The sequence below is a fragment of the Polypterus senegalus genome, chromosome 10 (assembly GCF_016835505.1).
Source record: "Polypterus senegalus isolate Bchr_013 chromosome 10, ASM1683550v1, whole genome shotgun sequence".
Taxonomy (NCBI): domain Eukaryota; kingdom Metazoa; phylum Chordata; class Cladistia; order Polypteriformes; family Polypteridae; genus Polypterus; species Polypterus senegalus.
In genome coordinates this window covers 3,104,143-3,124,053 of record NC_053163.1, presented here as the reverse complement: position 1 = coordinate 3,124,053, position 19,911 = coordinate 3,104,143, and the positions used below count along the sequence as shown (strand labels likewise).

General features: G+C 42.2%; 1 protein-coding gene across 1 annotated transcript in view; it reads right to left on the bottom strand.

The window, feature by feature from the left end:
• Positions 1 to 5,301: 5,301 nt before the first annotated feature.
• The window catches only part of LOC120536343 (E3 ubiquitin/ISG15 ligase TRIM25-like), a 29,359-nt gene continuing 14,749 nt past the window's right edge, over positions 5,302 to 19,911 (bottom strand). The window contains exons 7-12 of the mRNA XM_039764668.1: positions 13,444 to 14,071; positions 10,947 to 11,042; positions 10,144 to 10,377; positions 9,891 to 10,050; positions 9,720 to 9,779; positions 5,302 to 7,261 (exon numbers count right to left, since the gene is read on the bottom strand). Coding sequence (XP_039620602.1) covers positions 6,720 to 7,261; positions 9,720 to 9,779; positions 9,891 to 10,050; positions 10,144 to 10,377; positions 10,947 to 11,042; positions 13,444 to 14,071 — 1,720 coding nt within the window. The 3' untranslated portion in view covers positions 5,302 to 6,719. The remainder of the gene's footprint in view (positions 7,262 to 9,719; positions 9,780 to 9,890; positions 10,051 to 10,143; positions 10,378 to 10,946; positions 11,043 to 13,443; positions 14,072 to 19,911) is intronic.

The following is a 19,911-nucleotide window of genomic DNA, read 5'->3' as shown; positions in this document are numbered from 1 at the left end:
CATGACCGCACATCCAAACTCACGCGTCCGTAACTGAGCCTGAGAAATAAAAGTGAAGAACTCGTCGGGGACTTCCGGAAGGGCGGGGCACACACGGCTTAGCAACCACTTGGCGTCACAATATTTCAATGTTTATTAAACATTACATTCAAATCCACCTTATCACGCAGGGCTTCTCTATGGTCTTAATGATTAAAGTGCTTGCTGCTCTCCACCCTGATGAAATACGAGCATCGGCGCTGGATTAAAGACACAGGAGCTGGGCAGAGGAAGACAAACAAACCTCATTAAAACAGGAAAAATAAACCCAATATTAGATCTGACGACTACTGTGCCACTGTAACCTGTTCAAAAGTGAGCGCTCAGAGATTGAAACTCCGTGCAAATTTTAATTGGCGCCTTTTTATTCCTCTAGAGTGCCATATATTTTTATCCACAAGATGGCGGTGTACGAGAAAATTCAGTGCGCTCCACCCGTGACTTGAACAGTCTTTGAAACTTCGCGGAGGAGTAACATTGTAATAATGAGTTACATGTATTGTACCTAGCGCTTTACTAACCTGCCCAAATCATTTTACACCGACAGCAGGAGAAGCACTTCAACCACCTGTATGATGCGGTGGCCACCATTTTTGTGCCAGTACACTCACCACACATTAGCTGTTAGGTGGTAAAGGGTGAAAGAGATAGCCAGGGGGACAAAATGAGCACGTTGGGGTGGGCAAATTACCCAGGACATCGGGGTTCACCTTATTCATTTTAAAGATGCCCAGGGATCGTTTATGACCATAGAGAGTCAGGTCCTCAGTTCAGCATCCCATTTGAAAGACAGTGCCATTTTATATAGCCCAGTGTCCCCAACACTACACTGGGGCATTAGGATCCACACAAAGACCACAGGATAAGCGCCCCCTTCTGGCCTCAACTTCACCTCCTCTAGCACCAACTCAATTATTGATAGGTGGGTGAATAGGAAAGGCACTATATAATAGATAGCTAGACATGGAAAGAGGCTTCACAGAACAACTGGTTTGATTGATAGATACTGAAATCTTATATGATTGGCATATAGTTGTGTTTCTATATAATTAATGAATATAATTTGGTGTAGTAGGCTAGATTAGATAGATAGATAGATAGATAGATAGATAGATAGATAGATAGATAGATAGATAGATAGATAGATAGATAGATAGATAGATATGAAAGGCACTATATAATAGATAGATAGATAGATAGATTTGTCTTGTATTGACCCCCTTCTTTTGACACCCACTGCACGCCCAACCTACCTGGAATGGGGTCTCTCTTTGAACTGCCTTTCCCGAGGTTTCTTCCATTTTTCCCTACAAGTTTTTTTTTGGGAGTTTTTCCTTGTCTTCTCAGAGAATCAAGGCTGGGGGGCTGTCAAGAGGCAGGGCCTGTTAAAGCCCATTGCGGCACTTCCTGTGTGATTTTGGGCTATACAAAAATAAACTGTATTGTATTGTATTGTATTGTATTGTATTGTATATGTGATAGGCACTATATGATAGATAGATAGATAGATAGATAGATAGATAGATAGATAGATAGATAGATAGATAGATAGATAGATAGATAGATAGATAGGGTGTGGTGGAAGTGCTGACGTCCAATGAAAGGGAAAATAAGTTCATTAGTATCAAAACTGATCACTAGTTAAGAACAGGGTTAGAATGAAAACTGAGAGCCACAGCAGAACCAGGAGCGGAGCTGGAGACCCCTGACCTAGAGGATGGGACGAGCAAGTGGAGCTGAAGTAGTGAGATGCAGATGATGAAGAGGTCTTAAGACCCTTTAAAACCAGCCGTTCCTATTCGGACACTCAGAGTCGCTCCGTCCCATTTAATGAGGACAGAAAGAGCAGTTTGCAGTACAGCACACGTGCGCCCTCCGGTGGTTATCTATCATACCACACTGGTAACAGAATTCGATTAAGTGCCCATTTCTGTTTGTGTGGAATATGTACCAGTTAAATTAGGGTGACCAAGCGTCTTCTTTTGTCCGGACTTGTCCACTTTTTACGTCTTGTCCGGGGCGTCCTGGCGGGTTTTATAAATTCACGAAAATGTCCGGTTTTTCATAGGACCATTACGCGTGTAGGTAAATTGACTGGCGTTTTGCACACAATACTAGGGTACTACTTTTTTGCGTGACGTAATTACCGGGAGGCTGCCTTGTGGGCAGGTCTGCGCCGCGCGCGCAAACACACAGACACAGACAGGGATCAGAGCAGAGAGCGGAGCAGTATAGCAGGGAAAATGCCGAAGCGTGAGTGCAGCTTCACCGATGAACTGCAAAGAAAATTTCCCACATACCGTCCCGGTCGGGACAAGTGGGAGGCGGAGTGCACCGTGTGCAAAGCCGGTACATATGTCTCGGTATCCAATAAAGGTGCTGGGAATTTGAAAGCCCACATGGACACCGAGAAACATAAAAAAGCTGTGCGAGGTCAGAGTTCATCTGCGAAGTTGACAGAGTTTTTTGTCAGACCAGGAAAAACAGAGGATGATGTAAATGCAGCAGAAGGTGCAATGGCTTTTCATACAGTGAAACATCACAACAGTTACAGGTCCATGGATTGCACCAGTACTTTGCTTAAAAAGGCATTTCCTGACTCTGACATTGCAAAAAGTTTAGTAGTGCTCGCTCCAAGACCGAAGCCATCGTCAATGGTGCTATAGCCCCCCACAATGTTGAAATCACTCATGAAGCACTCAAAGAAATCCAGTACTGTGGTGTTTCCACAGACGGGAGTAACCACGAAGCAGTGAAAATATTCCCAGTCATAATCCAATATTTTGACTGGAAGAAGGGTGGCGTGCAAACAAAATTGATTGAAGTTAAAATACACACACCCAATAAAACAGCAGAAACCATTGCAAAATATCTCACAGAAACCTTGGCAAAAAACAATCTGTCGGAAATATGCATTGCATTTACTGGAGACAATTGCAACACAAATTTTGGAGGAATATGACGTGATGAAGCTGGAAAGAATGTGTTTGCAAATTTGAAGAGTTTGCTGCAAACCAAGACTCTGATCGGTGTGGGTTGCCCAGCACACATATTGAATAATTGTGCACACCATGGGGCAGACACAATAGAAATTGACATTGAGAATATCATATTCAAAATCTAGCAGTACTTTCACATTTACACTGTGCGCACTGAGAGCCTGAAGGAGTACAGTATTGTGATTTTGTTGAGATTGATTACAGAAGGATGCTCTCTCACAGCAAGACAAGGTGGCTGTCATTGTTCCCAAGCATTGAGAGGATGTTACAGATGTTTCCAGCTTTAAAGGCATATTTTCTGTCTCAGCAAAAGCCACCCATAGCACTCAAGAGTTTTTTTGAAAATGATTTTGCTGAAATCTACCTTTGGCACATGCACACACTCATGTCTGTGTTTCACACCCACATTCAAGAAATGGAACAGGAGAACATGTCCATTATGGAAGTGAAGAAGATATTAAACAATATACATACCATTCTTCTTCAACGCAAGAGCAACAACTTCATGTCCCTTAAAGTTAAGGGACTACTGGCACAGAAGCGCAAAGATGGACTTGACAAAGGCTGTGACCAGTTCTGTGCAGATGTGCATGGCATGTACAGTGCATGTCTGGAGTATCTGGAGAAGTGGATGACGCCCATGGAAGAGTTCTCAACATTCATGTGGATGGATCTGAGTGAGCCACCAAACTGGAATGATGTGGAGGCATGCATCAATTACCTTGGAGAGAAGGGGGTGGCAGCTGATGATGTTAAGTGTTTTGACCAGGTCACCAATCTGAGGAAATTCACAGAAGTGTGCAACCATGATGAGGAGTTCAGTGGCCTGCAGGTACACCAGAAGTGGACCAAATATTTTGAAAAGGCAAAAAGCATTGCATGTTACTCAGAGCTACTGACAATTAATTGCACAGCTTGTCTTTGCACTTCCCTCTCACAATGCAAATGTTGAGAGGGTTTTTTCACGAATGCAAAGCCAGTGGACCAAGGAGAGGAACCAGCTCTCCGTAGAGTCACTAAAGGGGATTCTACTAGTTCAGTACAACTTCAAAGACATGTCTTGGAAAGACTTTCATGCTTATTTGTTAAGCTATCGAAAACTGCTAGGAAAGATCAGCTCTACAGCAAAATATGGATGGGCTGACAAGGAGGATGAAGAAGAAAACTAAAGATGAAAAGTCTACATTCTTTTTGCTTACGTTTTTTTTGTCTTTGTGAGACTCTTCTGTTATTTATTTTATTACATTTAAGAGATATATTGTTGAAGCTGGAACAGAATAGTTCATATTTAGAACAATATTTAATTATTTATTTGAAGAGTCTAAGAGAGCTATTATTTTGTTATAAGTTTTTACAGATTTCATTTTATTTTATTAATGAGGTTAATTCTGCACCATTGAAGTATAATAAATAATGTTCATCAACCACTAAGAAGCTTGTCTGAATTCGTCTGAAGGCCGTGCCGATCGTCCTCTTTTTTGGAAATCAAAATATGGCCACCCTAAGTTAAATCATTTATTAAATCTAATGCACTTTAACAAAACAGTGACCTTGTGGGAGGTCTTGCCATGACAGTGGACCCCCTAAAATACCTTTCATCATTAAAGTGTCCAAAAACAAACTTTAGCATCCAAAGGTTATTCTTTATTGGCGGACAAGTTAATTCTGGAAATGTCTAAATTATTAACTTTGTTTTACATTGTCACGCACACGCGAGTAGGGGACCGCGGACGGACCTTGATACGCTCGGGAAGACATTCGCCGGCAGGGAGTGGCGGGGTACTAACCTTTCTCCTTTTATTTCCTACTACTGACGTCATCAGTCCCATCTTCCACCACGGTTCCTTTCCAGCATTCCTCCACTTCCAGCTCCTCCTCCATAAAATGTGTGTCGTGCAATTGTGAAGAATATTATTTCTTGTGTATGACCTGTTTTTTGATTTTGCGGTGAATAATTTTTCAGTATACGGGGCCGGAAACCCCAAACCTTTATGTTGTCTGTTGCTTCATCTTTTACAACATTTACACCCACTTTGAAATTCTAAGGACTGACTACTTTTGGAAAGGACTCAACAGCAAACCTCTGAAACCCCATAACTGGAAGTGGTGAACATCTGAATCCCCCAACACAGGCCAGGGGCACAGAACACAGCCTGATCCCCGTTTGCTACCTTTGAGAGGTGAGCAGCTCACAACACTGCTGAACATCTTAGCATCATGACCTGTTAGATTGTGAGTGTCAGTAAATAACAAGACAGTGTCATTCAGATAATAGTCAAAGTTTATTTCCATTGAAACGTATGGTTATTGGCAGAGAAACCAGACATACACCCAAATGTCACATACAATAATGGATGAAGTCAAACATCGTGAACAGTTCAGATCAGAGTCACACAGCAAGCTTCATATCAGGAGGTCGAGGCTTTTAGTTACGACCCTATTTCTCTTAGGACTGGCATGAGGATTTTCTTATTAGTATGCTGTACACACTGGTTAGTTTATCTGAGCTTACAGTATATCTTATGCAATTTAATATATAACAACACATTTTCTAGTATTTGATTTTACATTTGCTTATCTCACGGTGTTATTCAGTTTATTTTTAATGAATTCTTGTATTCCCCATTTATTTTATAACACACCTTCTCATTTCTAGGACTCCTGTGCTGCCTTCTATCCAACATCACATAATCAGAACTATTGTTAGCCTTCCCAGTTTATTCACTTAAAAGCTGCCACATTTCTAAGTAATTCTATAAAAATCCTAATATATACACAAATTCAATTTTACAGGTCTTATTTCACCTGTAAAAAGTACAATTATTTCACCCCAATACAATATCATTATTTATTTCTGTATTCTGTCACCAGTTCTCCCATTTAATAAATTCAGTCCGTGATCACAAATCATCTCAGTGGCATTAAATCCTGCATAGTCACTCAATCAAAATGTATTATAAAGAACCTTTAATGTTGAGTGTCGCCAGTCACCACAAAACTGACTAAACTACAACTACTAAAATCATTAATCACACACTATATAGCATCTTTCATATTTCACACATTTTAAAGTCCTGGACTTTTCTTTCAAAGCACACCCACAAGCGTTAAAGTCCACACCAAGGGGCTTTTGTTCCACTGTGGCACTGACCCTTTCCGCCATTCTTCATCCTGCCTGCTCTTATTCTTGAGTGGACGCTATAAAGATGTCCTTTTATCCCAACCCACCCCACCACCCAAATCACCCTGAGGCTTCTGCTGGTCACTTTCAAATCTCTAACATCCATCCGTCCACAGCTGATGTCTACCCTGCTGAGCCCACCTAACCTATGAGCTCCACTGAGTACACAGTGTGTGGTGCCCCCTGTCTCTCACTGAAGTGTCTACGTTTCCCACCTTACAGTCTACTGCAGGTCTCCCTGTTGTCCTCTTCATTCATTTCCCTTTATGTTTTTTTTCTTAAAGTCTTCAGGTTTTTATCAAATTGCACATTTATCTTTCTGTCACTGATAGACGCCATATGGCGTAAACATGACTTTAACCTTTTGTGTTGTTTCACCACCTGAACACTTTGGTTTAATTCAGGACTTTGATGTGATCCCAACAATTTTTCTTCTTCTCTCCAAAAATTAACCCAATCTTTGTGACAGATGGCATGAAGTGACCTGCTGCCCGTGCCGGTCACTGGTCAGACAGGTTCAAGGGACAGATTGTCACACTGGAATCTTTTCCAACCCAAAACCCTGGATAGAGCGGCTCTGTAAAGGAGGTGTTGAGCGTGTGCAGGAGGGTCACTGTGTCAGAGACGCTGTAAAAGGACAGCAAGCCAGCAGGCCAGTCCAGATAGACGCCTATTCGGTGACTGCAGGGGGTGCTGATGATGGTACCTTTTTTTTTGTGCCACTTATAAAATCTGCAATTACTGTAGTGCAAACACCAGGACTTGTCATTGCATCCAAGGACATTCTCCTGAGTTGTCCCTTTCCTGCCAATTCCTTTATACGTCACTCCAATGTTAAACGCTTGTCCAGCCCACTCGACCTCCCAGTAACAGCGAGTCCCACTCAAAGCCTCTCTGCATAGAACTTGTGTGAAATGGTCAATTCTTTCAGGATGGTCAGGATATGGGAAGTATTTTATCTCAAATTTCACCTTCCTGTTGTCCTCAGAGAGGTGCAGGCGTCTGTGTGCCGTGTTGGGGTCCAGAGTTAGTGGACAGGCATCTGATTGGATAGAAAAGAACAGAAAATGAGTGGAGAAATCTGTCTACATTGTGACACCAGAGGGGAGCAGAGCTTCAAACACCAAGAATTTCATTTGAGAACTCAATGACCCTCTGAGTGTCACATGACCACCGTGATGTCACTGACTAAACGAGTCAATCTGAAATCAATTAAATAAAGTGATTTATCATCAAAGTGCTGAGAGGTGTGCTGAACAGCTGCAGTGGACCTTTGGACCTCAGTCTTTACAGTAGCCCACTGTCTGGGGGTCAGTCCTTCTGTCCTGTGAGGCCAGGGTGCTAATCAGTGCAGGGAAGAGGAGGACAAAAAGAGTGGACTGAACTGAGAGAACTGTGACTGATTGGAGGAAGAGGAAGAAGAAGAAGGAAAAGGCAAACTCTGAGCCTGGGATCAAAGAAAGAGAGCTGAGAGGATCAGAGACACAAGATGTGTGAAGGAGCAGGAGGAAGAAAGAGACTTGGGACCACAGGACTAGGACAACATGGAGAGAAGGATATACAAAAAGTGAGAAAGAGAGGGGAGATGAAAAAACAAGGAAACAAAGAGCAAGAAGTGAAATGGTGAAAACGTCAGGTTTATGATGGGTGACCACTGTGAAGGAAGGCAAAAGGAGAAAGAGGAGAGGAACAGAAGAAGAACAACAAAGAAAAGAGATGGAATATGTAAGAAACTGAAGAGGAAAACAATGGAAAGAACAACAAAGAAGAAAATAAAAGTCACGACCATCCAGTCCCTCACTGGGAATCCAAAACAAAAGACCTGAGCCTTCAAATTAAAAAGAGAAAGAGCCGACTCTGTCAAGCTTGTGCCAGCTGGACTATCATACTGAACCAAACATGAGAGCCTCATGTCCTTCATCTTTACATCTTCATCTTTCTTTAAGTTTGATTTCTGATTCCAAAAGATGACTTCTTTAAAAATCTGTTATTTCCAGCAGTAATAGCCATTAGTAACTCTAGGAATGTGAGGTATTTTAAGTCATTTTAATGGTATATTGTTAAATAAAATGTATCCAGTTCTATCAAAAACAAGAACATTTCTGGGCTTTGACTGGTGGAGTACTTCAAAATTAGGCGATGATAAAATGGTGACCATCAGGGAGCAATGGTGTGCCAACTACTTTTTGTAAAATACCTAAATGACCTGTTAGGAGTTAAAATAAGGGACTGGTCACGTCTGTACTTCAGGTACAAATGATGATGTGCAGGTGAAGGCGAGAGTGTAAGCTGTGTAAGCACACACACACACACACACACATGTCCATTTGCTGCACACACATACACCCTCATACAGTATAAGCAAGGCTATGGCTCTGGGAAAGTCTATTTAGTTTTAATTCTCCTGAGGGGAGCTTTTGTAAAAATTAATGACTGGTGAGATGAGTCAGTGGGGGTCCGTTTGACGTGGTTAGTGACACTTGAGGTCTGCTGCAAATGAAAGAGTACGGCCAATTGTTGTCTCAGCAGACCTCCCAACACGCTGTAAGTGATAGGATACAAGCTGAGATCATTTCAAAACTTTGGTCAAAACTCACACAGACTTTGACCCCAAGCGAAGTGTGGTGGTATGGATGTGCAGGCAGCGATTGAGGCAGATGAGGACAAGTGGAAAGTCATGGAAGGAACTGTGGAACATCAGAGCAACAGCAGCAGCGTGGGAGTGTGGATGAGGAAGGTAAGGGCAGTTTCAGCTGTGGTATAACCTTTTAAGGGTCTCCTACCACCAGAGCTGTCAGAGGGTTAAGTTCGTTACTCTGTCTCTCCCCAGACTCTTTTCATCTCCCTTTATTGTCATCTGGACCCTTTTCTGAGAAGTGAGTAGGCCCGAAAGTGGTGTGGTGTGTTTATGAACAATTAGGAAGCGGCATTTCTTGGTTTCCCATCCACAAATATTTAACAAATCCAAAATAGTTTGTTTTAAATGAGTTTGGCATATAAAAATTGCAAAATCCCATACTAAATGAATCTTAAAAGTTAATTTTCCAAAACTGTACACAAACTGAACTCTCAGCTTTTTGCTTCTCACAAGTCAAGCAGTGAGTGAGTGATGAGGATTGTGGTTTAAAGTTCATTCTTTTTGCTCAGTAGCCGTGAAAAGTTCTATGATAAATGAAACTTTCTGCTACTCCTTACTGAGGCTGCTGGACTCCTGTCTCCATTAAGACGTGTCTTGTTTCTTTCCTGCTTCATCTGCTCTCCACAATGCAAGACTGACTTTAAACCAGCACAGCTGGGCAAAGAATGGGGTTCATGTCAACAATCGACTGGTTAAGTCAATTCAAGGGTACAAGCGACATGTTCTCCCTTTCACTGCTCTACTACAAGCATACAGATATGTGCCACTTAATACTGGTACACTAAACTCAGAGATCGTACATCACGACAGTCTTCCTCATTTCTTTATTATGAAAACTCAACAAAACTCAGAAGAGACTCACATTTTAAAAGATAATTTCTACTCCTTAGTTTCTGTAGGCTGTAACTTGTATCATCAATCCCTGAGGAAAAAAGAGAAAAACCAGAAGGTAAGTCCCCAGTGCCCAAAACAAGCCTGAACTCTTCTTATCTCACCTCAGAGTCTCTCTTTGGACTGAGTATTATTAACCCACCATTCTTAATGGTCTTCACCAATTCCCATCCTCTGACCTCCTCCAGACTCTTCTTAAGATCAGAAAGGTCTTTCCTTAGCATCTCAGGAAGAACGTCTTTGTTAACGGTGATTTCGGGTGCCGCTCCATCTCCAGGAGGAAAACCAAAAGATGGGAACTTCTACGTGCATAGAGGGGAGGTAAGGAGAATATAAGAGACAAAGATTTTTGTGACAGGCAGGCCTCCTGGTGTCTTTTAGAAGGACCCTCTAACCTTTAGGAAGTGAATGTGGTCGTCTGTCTGTGAAAGCTCAGCCAGCTCTGTGTCTCTCATCTTTAGTTCCTTGACCTCCTTCTCCAGTCGCTCAATGAATTCTTTAGTCTTTGTCAATTCCCTCCTCTCGTACTCTCTAATCACCTCAGTGACTTCTGACCTCAGCCTCTCAATGGACTGAAGTACAGACCTAAAGGTCTCCTCGAGGTTCTGCACTTCATTCTCTGCTGAACTCTTATTTAAAGAAGAAATGAATTTGTTTTGATCACACATACTAGAGACAGAGAAACTGGTTCTTATTACAAGAAAATCAGATATGACACCATAAACACCAGTAACATTAGTGGTGTGCTACCACTTTCAATATTTTTATAACTAATTCATTAATTCACTCCCTCTGCTCCGCTCACAATTTCTAATCAGATCAGTGACCTCTCAATGGACTGAAGCACAGACTTGAAGGTCTCCTCGTAGTTCTGCACTTGTTTCTCTGCTGAGAGAAGTGGGGCTACAAATCACTGTGAGATGGAGAGCTGCTGCCGTATTAACAGACGAGAAACAGAATCTCACATCATAAATGTATAAAGGAAACGTTACTGTCAATTTTCTTAAAAGTAGATCACCAGAAGGAAAACATAAAGCTGTGGAGCTTCATACATTCATTTGTATACTCTGATTAAAATTCTCATTTAGAAGTTTAACATTTTACTGTGGATTTTGTTATCTCTACTCAAACAATCTTAAAATCCTAATAGTGGCAAATATTAATGAACTTGTGGTTGTAAAATGGACACGAGACTCACCTGAATCTTCTCTACCATCTCCTTCATCTCTCTCATTGTCTTCTCTTTCTCTTCAATCCTATTTTTTATTTCAGACTTTGTCTTTGCCAACTCTTTCTGTGAGGAGACAAAGTGGAAGAGAGACATCTGAACACTGGATGGGCAAAAGTGGAAAATGGGAGCATTAGGCGAAAAAGAACAGCAAGTGAATGAGGAAGGAAATCTCAATGAGAGGTCACTCCACAATGAACATAAAAGGAGAAAAGGAGTGAATCAGCTGACTTGGAACCAACTGTGTGCTGTTGTCTTGTCAGTCAGACATTTGATTTCCATTAAAGCTCCCCACTCTGATAACAGGAATGAGAACTGACATGACTGATATGAAGGCAATGTGTGAGAAGAAGTGTCCAGCAAGTCTGAGATAGGAGTTCTCAGATCTCTCCTGCAGTGTTTTATTCAGTGGCTGCTCAGATCAATGGGTGGCACAGTGGCACTTTATGGATCACACGTCATACGTTCAGATATTGTACACATGTGATTTGCATGTTCTTCTTGTGCTTGTATGAATTTTCTGGTTTTCTTCTCACATCCCTAAAGACACACTGGAGTGTCCCCTGTAAAGTGTGGGTGTGTGTGAGCATGTTGTACCTCCATGGACAATTGTCTTATTCACGGTTGTTTCCTGCCCCATCCCCAGAGAAGAAAAAGAACATATTACATTTAAATAACACTTTTCAAGACACACATAGCACTTTATACAGAGGGGGGAGCCACTACAACCACCCACAATGTACAGCATGCACCTGGATGTTGAGACAGCAGCCATTTTTCACAAGTACACTTACCACACATTAGATGTTAGGTGGTGAAGGGGTGATGCATCCAGAATGACCTGGCTGTATTAAGCAATGTAGCCAGGACATCGGGAAACACCCTTCGAAAGATGCGCAGGGATCTTTTATGACCACAGAGAGGTAGGATTACAATTTTGTATCTCATGTGATGGATGGCACCATTTTTGTGTCACAGTGTCCTTGTCACTGCACTAGGTCATTGGGATTCAACTCACGCCGCTGGGTAAGCACCCCCTGCTGATCTCACCAACACCTCCTCCAGCAGCAACCATAGCTTTTCCCAGATGGTCTCCCATCCAAGTACAGGCCAGGTCTGAATGTGCTTATCTGTAAGAGGATGGCCTCTCCTGAAGTGCATGTGGTGGGCTGGCTGGCTGTTGGGATCGACTCCAAACTCACGTCTCTAATAAAGTAAGTCAATCTGATATGAGAGGTTCATCGACGTGTTTTATCTCAGCCAGAGATCTTCCCCTGCCTGGGGTTCAAATCCTTATTTTATGACCTTTTTGCTCAGTGCTGAGTTATTTATTTATGTCAATGTTACTTTTGTTTACTACCTGCTTTGTGTTACGCTCATCACCTCCAGGGACTGCCCTCAGCCCCATAGAATAAAGGGTTTCTCACAGTACCTGGAGGTTCATTTGAATGTTAGGGAGTTAGTGAGACCTTCAGTTGTTTTGTGATTTGTTTGTGCTTTTCGAACTTTCTACAGTTTTGAATCAGCGCTCTGCTTTTTGATTTTGACATTGAATTTTGCATTGGAACTTTGTCTGCTTCTGGAATTATCTTCAGCCGGCAACATATGCCATTTGTGCTCTTTGGGGCTTTGCAGTATTAAAGAGCATTTATTATATAATTTATAAAGATTCTGCTTGCCCTCATTCTAGCTGAACCTTGATGGTTTCCCCCTCTAGTCGGTATTTCTGGGACTATGCTCTTTGGAACTCTGTAGTGCTTGGGACCCCTAATCATAACACTAGAGAAGATCTGTGTTTTATACATTTTCGTATATTTAAAAGCCTACAAATTCAAATACAGAATTCCCGTGAGCCAGAGCCAATCCTAGCTGCATTGGGCCGTAGTGAGGAACTAACCCTGGATGGGATGACATTCTCTCACATAATCGCATAGACACACACACTCACACACTCGCTCACACACAGACACATTCACACAGACACATATTTACATTTTCTTTCCTAAAGTGAGTTAGCCACATGATCAAATGCCCACTTCTGTATAATATGAGATAAAGCCAGAATAGCTAGTGGTCACACGAACAGGGGTCAAACATACCATAAAGTATGTGAATTTCCCCTTGGGATTAATAAAGTATCTATCTATCTATCTATCTATCTATCTATCTATCTATCTATCTATCTATCTATCTATCTATCTATCTATCTATCTATCTATCTATCTATCTAAAGCCTATGAGCTCAGAGTCCTGACTGCTGCCTGACTCAGTTCTCTTATTTTCTTTCTTTAATTTCTGTGATTATTCAAACCCTGGACATTTAGACTTATCTCACAGAGAGGAGACTGCATTCTATAGGAAGAAAATGCATTTCACTCATTCCTGAATGAAGACCTTGACACCTTGTTGTCTTTCACCCTGTCTCTTTTTCCCAGTTAACCCTTCCCATTCCCAGTCCTCTCCTCACCTGTCTCCCAGCTCTCTCCACATCCGGCGTCACCGTGTTGTGACTCTTATGTTCAGTCGTCGCACAGAGTAAGCAGATGCAGCTCTTGTCGGTCCTGCAGAAGATCTCCAGAATTTTCTGGTGTTTTCCACAGAGTTTCTCTTCAAGGTTTCCAGTCACCTTGTCTATTTTGTGTCTCTTGAAGGCTGGAAAGTCCAAGTGGGGCTGCAGGTGAGTCTCACAGTAGGACATCATGCAGGTCCAGCAGGTCTTCGAAGCTCTCCGTTTTCTCCCTGGGCACATGTCACAGGGCACATCGCCAGGCCCAGCGTAACTCTGAGATGGAGCGTCATCTGCTGTCACTTCCTTCATGTTCTCTATTATCTCTGCTAATACGGTGTTTCTGTTCAGCTCTGGCCTCACATTAAATGTTTTTCTGCACTGAGGACAGCTGTAGACCCCCTCTGTATCTGACTGGTCCCAGTAGTCATTTATACAGCGCATACAGTAGCTGTGTCCACACGGGATGGTGACCGGCTCCTTCAGAACGTCCTTACACAGTGAGCAGGAGTACTGATCAGCAGACAGTAAAGGGTGAGCTGCTGCCATTTTGAACAGAGATGCTTTCTGAACAACACAGGTGCTGCTTCTGAAGAAACGAAAGTCAAAATAATTTAACTTCCGTAATAGAAAGTCAACCAACCGGTTTACATGATGTGAGCCGCCCCACTGAGACTGCAACGCCTATACAGTGCATGAAACCGGAGATTTAAATCTATCATTAACACTTTAATTAATTAAGGGAAGGCCAAAAGTGAAGAGATATCACATGTTTTTTCAAATTTGTGTGTTTTTGTTGTACAAAATACCAAATGTCAAACGTACGCGGTAAATGTCTCACTTATTTGTCAAAACAGACACTTTAAATGAAAAATGTTACTAGTATGGGACATCAGTCAGTCAGTCAGTCATCGCCCAACCCGGTATATCCTAACACAGGGTTATGGGGGTCTGCTGGAGCCAATCCCAGCCAGCACAGGGCGCAAGTCAGGAACAATACTCACAAAGAACTCCAAACATTACTCAATGACTCCCTGCTGAGACCCTCACACTGACCTCAATATATAAAAGCAGAGGGGAGGACCCAGCAGCAGTGACGTCAGGGTGGCCCTGGAAGACATCTTGGAAAGTGCGCTGAAGAACTCGTCTCAAAGAGCTGAGTGGACAAATGAAGAGCAGCTCTGTTGATGGCATCCAATGATGTGCTTCATTTTCATGACTGCAGACTTCATTTTCATGCAATCAGCACATGGTCCAACCTCCATGGTGCGCATTTACTCTCCAGAATCCACAGTATGAACGCAACCTCAGTTTAGTTTATCTGAAAACACACATCTGCTGTCTTAACTCCTGTGCATATTTGTTATTAATGTTTATTTAGAATTCCTGATTAACATTAACTAACGTGTCAATGTCAGTGTGCACATCGAGAGGACGCCCCACCTGCACACATGTCATCTCTAAGATCAGGACGTCGTAGGGCACTGCTGTTCGTTTCTTACCACCTCTGTATGTAGTCTGATCAACTTGATCACAAGTCAGTTTACACCAAGCTTTGTTTTCTTTTGTTTTAGACATTGTCCAATCACATGCATGAGAGGCCCTTAGACTCCGTTAGATGTTGCTCTGATTCAGTGAATTGTTTTATGTGTATTGTGTTATATTTGTTCTTGTGTGCTTTTTTTTTTACTTTTTATTATTTTTAATGGTCCATGTTAATTCTCGACTCATTATGGTATGAATGAGATTTCCCAATTACCATCAGCAGACGCTCAGCAGACACTCAGGGCACACAAAATGTCACACAGAACTCATGTAGTTAAATCAACCCCATGGTGGATCACATTCAGACTTTCCAGGGTTCACTTGGTACCATACTGAGACCACCATTTCCAAAGGGTCTCATTACGGTTGCTTTGGTCTGAACCACAGTGTGACTGGTGTGCTCACATCTACCTAAACAAACTGGACTTTCAGGGAAATTGCAACAGAGATAAAAAAAAAACTGATCCAAAGAAAAAAAAAAGGTGTGGAAACACATGAAGTGTCTGTTTTTACTAAATCCAGTCTGTTTTTTTGAAATTACACAGCAAAGCACTTTCTGGATTATCTATACTAATAAAAGGCAAAACCCTCACTGAATGACTGACTCATCACTAATTCTCCAACTTCCCGTGTAGGTAGAAGGCTTTGGCAGGCTTATTCCTTACAGCTTACTTACAAAAGTTAAGCACGTTTTATTTTGAAATTCTACGCGTAACGGTCATAATGGTTGATAACGGTCGACAACGTCCGCCATGTTGAACTTTCTTATTTATGGCTTCATCTTCACGAAATTTGGTTGGTGGCTTCCCTGCGCTAACCAATATCAATGTACGTACTTATTTCGGTGGTATGATGCCACTGTCGGCCGCCATATTGAATTTTCCAAACGCCACTAATTCTCCAACTTCCCGTGTAGGTAGAAGGCTGAAATTTCGCAGGCTCATTCCTTACAGCTTGCTTACAAAAGTTAAGCAGGTTTCATTTCGAAATTCTACGCATAACGGTCAACAACGTCTGCCATGTTGAACTTTCTTATTCATGGCCCCATCTTCACGAAATTTGGTAGGCAGCTTCCCTGCGCTAACCAAAACCGATGTAAGTACTTATTTCGGTGGTATGATGCCACTGTCTGCCGCCATATTGAACTTTTCAATGGTCTTTGTTACTTATGGGCCCATCTTCAAGAAATTTGGTACGTGGGTTCCCAACGCTAACTGAATCCTACTTATGTACATATATACGTCCATAGCTTGCAGCTCAGTCACCATGTGAGGCGGCATTGAGTCCCCCATCTTAACACCTCCCACATTGTTGGCTGCCTGCCTATATAAGGTTGTCCGTCGCTCCGGTCTCTTCATTCCCTTCCTTGCTTCGCCACAGGATTCACGTCTCCCTGCTGATAACCGCAGCCTTTTTATTTAATCCACGGCTTCTCCGCTGTTTTATTGTTCATTTATTACGATTATAGTTATTGTGTAGGTATTTTAGACTTACTTTACATTGTTCAGGTCCCCATTTCCTTTATCATTCCAACCGTACCCTCATTACCATGTCTATCGAGGTGATCACCATCGATCAAAGAACTGTCACTTACTGAGTGGTTTCCATGCCCGGAGATGGCGCCTGCCTTTTCCATTCTCTTTGTTACATATTGCACGGCCATATCAGGCTCACTCTTGATATCCATTGTGTCTTATGTATTGAATGACTGGACAGGTTCAAGGTGTGGACTGATGACGTACAGGAGATAATTAGACTACACAGGAGCACTAGAAGAGTGAAATGCTTAAGCCCTTCACCTATGGATCTGCATGTGAGTTGATGGCTGCCGCTGAATTGTTCGGTTGTCGCTTTCAAGTGTACCGAAATGGCCAAATATTTTACACCTTTGGACAACCGCCAATGTCTCTTAAACATCTTAGACTGACAGGTGACGATTTCAGTAGTGGACACTTTGATGTTTATGAATGTTTAAACTCTCAAAAGCTGGATGTGAAGTTATTGATGAAACCGGTTGTGTGCTTACAACGCTTGACCGATGCCGAATGTCACTTCAACACCACAAGTCCTACAAATACTGTCGTCATTGAAACAAACCATGAAACTCAAACCGATTGTGACAGCAGCAATCCAAGCTGTGAGATTTGAGACAAGATTACTGTTCACATGGCCGACTGTACGTTACATGCTCAGAGTAAGCTCAGCGCACAGCTTGGTCAGATTACAACCGGAGGGCCGAACTGACAATGTGGTATACAAAGAGATCCTTAACAAATAATTATTGATATATTTTCCCTCAGTTTAAAAAATGTATTTAATTAATTTAAAATTAATTAATTTTCTTCTTAAAACTTTTAAGGCAGTACTTCGTCGCTATATATATATAGATAGATAGATAGATAGATAGATAGATAGATAGATAGATAGATAGATAGATAGATAGATAGATAGATAGATAGATAGATAGATAGATAGATAGATAGATAGATACTTTATTAATCCCAAGGGGAAATTCACATAATCCAGCAGCAGTATACTGATACAAAGAAAAAATATTAAATTAAATAGTAATAAAAATGAAAAAAAATACAAATAAAAAAGCAGACAATAACTTTGAGTAATGTTCGCATTTACTCCCCCGGGTGGAATTGAAGAGTCGCATAGTGTGGGGGAGGAACAATCTCCTCAGTCTGTCAGTGGAGCAGGACGGTGACAAAAGTCTGTCACTGAAGCTACTCCTCTGTCTGGAGATGATCCTGTTCAGTGGATGCAGTGGATTCTTCATGATTGACAGGAGTTTGCTTAGTGCCCGTCGCTCTACCACAGATGTTAAACTGTCCAGCTTTATTCCTACAATAGAGCCTGCCTTCTTAACAAGTTTGTCCAGGCGTGAGGCGTCCCTCTTCTTTATGCTGCCACCCCAGCACACCACCGCGTAGAAGAGGGCACTCGCCACAACCGTCTGGTAAAACATCTGCAGCATCTTACTGCAGATGTTGAAGGATGCCAACCTTCACAGAAAGTATAGTCTGCTCTGACCTTTCTTACATAGAGCATCAGTATTGGCAGTCCAGTCCAATTTGTCATCCAGCTGCACTCCCAGATATTTATAGGTCTGCACCCTCTGCACAGTCACCTCTGATGATCACGGGGTCCATGAGAGGCCTGGGCCTCCTAAAATCCACCACCAGTTCCTTGGTTTTGCTGGTGTTCAGATGTAAGTGGTTTGAGTCACACCATTTAACAAAGTCTTTGATTAGCTTTCTGTACTCCTCCTCCTGCCCACTCCTGATGCAGCCCACAATAGCAGTGTCATCAGCGAACTTTTGCACATGACAAGACTCCGAGTCATATTGTAAGTCTGATGTATATAGATTGAAGAGGATCGGAGAAAGTCCAGTCCCCTGCGGCGCCCCTGTATTACTGACCACAATGTCAGACCTGCAGTTCCCAAGACGCACATATTGAGGTCTGTCTATAAGATAGTCCACAATCCATGCCACCAGGTGTGAGTCTACTCCCATCTCAGTCAGCTTGTCTCTAAGGAGCAGAGGTTGGATGGTGTTGAAGGCGCTAGAGAAGTCCAAAAACATAATTCTTACAGCACGACTGCCTCTGTCCAAGTGCAGAGGGATCGGTGTAGCATGTAGATGATGGCATCCTCTGCTCCCACCTTCTCCTGGTATGCGAACTGCAGAGGGTCGAGGGCGTGGCAGACCTGTAGCCTCAGGTTGGTGAAGCAGCAGCCGCTCCATGGTCTTCATCAGATGTGACGTCAGAGCAACAGGCCAGAAGTCATTCAGCTCACTAGGACGTGATACCTTTGGGACTGGGGTGATGCAAGATGTTTTCCAGAGCCTCAGGACTCTCCCCTGTTCCAGGCTCAGGTTGAAGATGTGCTGTAGAGGACTCCCCAGTTCCAACGCACAGGCCTTCAGCAATCGTGGCGATACATCATCTGGACCCGCTGCTTTGCTGGCACGAAGTCTTTTCAGCTCTCTGCTCACCTGGGCTGCTGTAATTGTGGGTGGGGATGTCTCACCTATGCTGGTATCAGCAGAAGGATGGTTGGAGGATGAAGTACTCTATATATAGATATATAGATATAATATAATGTGTGTGTGTATGTGTGTAAAAATATATAGATAGATAGATAGATAGATAGATAGATAGATAGATAGATAGATAGATAGATAGATAATGTGTGTGTGTGTATGTATGTACAGTATGTATGTGTATATATATAGAGAGAGATATAGATATAGATGTATATAGATATATATATATAGATTTTAGATATATATATATATATATAGATATCTATACTAATAAAAGGCAAAGCCCTCACTCACTCACTCACTCACTCACTCACTCACTCACTCATCACTAATTCTCCAACTTCCCGTGTAGGTAGAAGGCTGAAATTTGGCAGGCTCATTCCTTACAGCTTACTTACAAAAGTTGGGCAGGTTTCATTTCGAAATTCTACGCCTAATGGTCATAACTGGAAGGTATTTTTCTCCATTAACTGTAATGGAGTTGAGCTGGAATGACGTGGGGCGGAGTTTCGTGTGACATCATCACGCCTCTCGTAATCACGTGAACTGACTGTCAACGCAGTGCGTAGAAAACCAGGAAGACCTCCAAAAGCCTTAAGAAAACATGCATTATATAATTGAGAAGGCAGCGAAACAATAAGAAGCGAGCGAGTGACATATACTACCATATTCATGACTGCTGCTACCTCGGAAAGAAAGCAAGGTGTAAACCTAAACTTTAAATTAAGTTCATAGACAGGCTACGCTGGCGTTTTCACATGCCCACAGGTAATGCGGGATACAAGTTTAATGAGAGGACGAGGATATAAACGAGAGTTTTGATCAC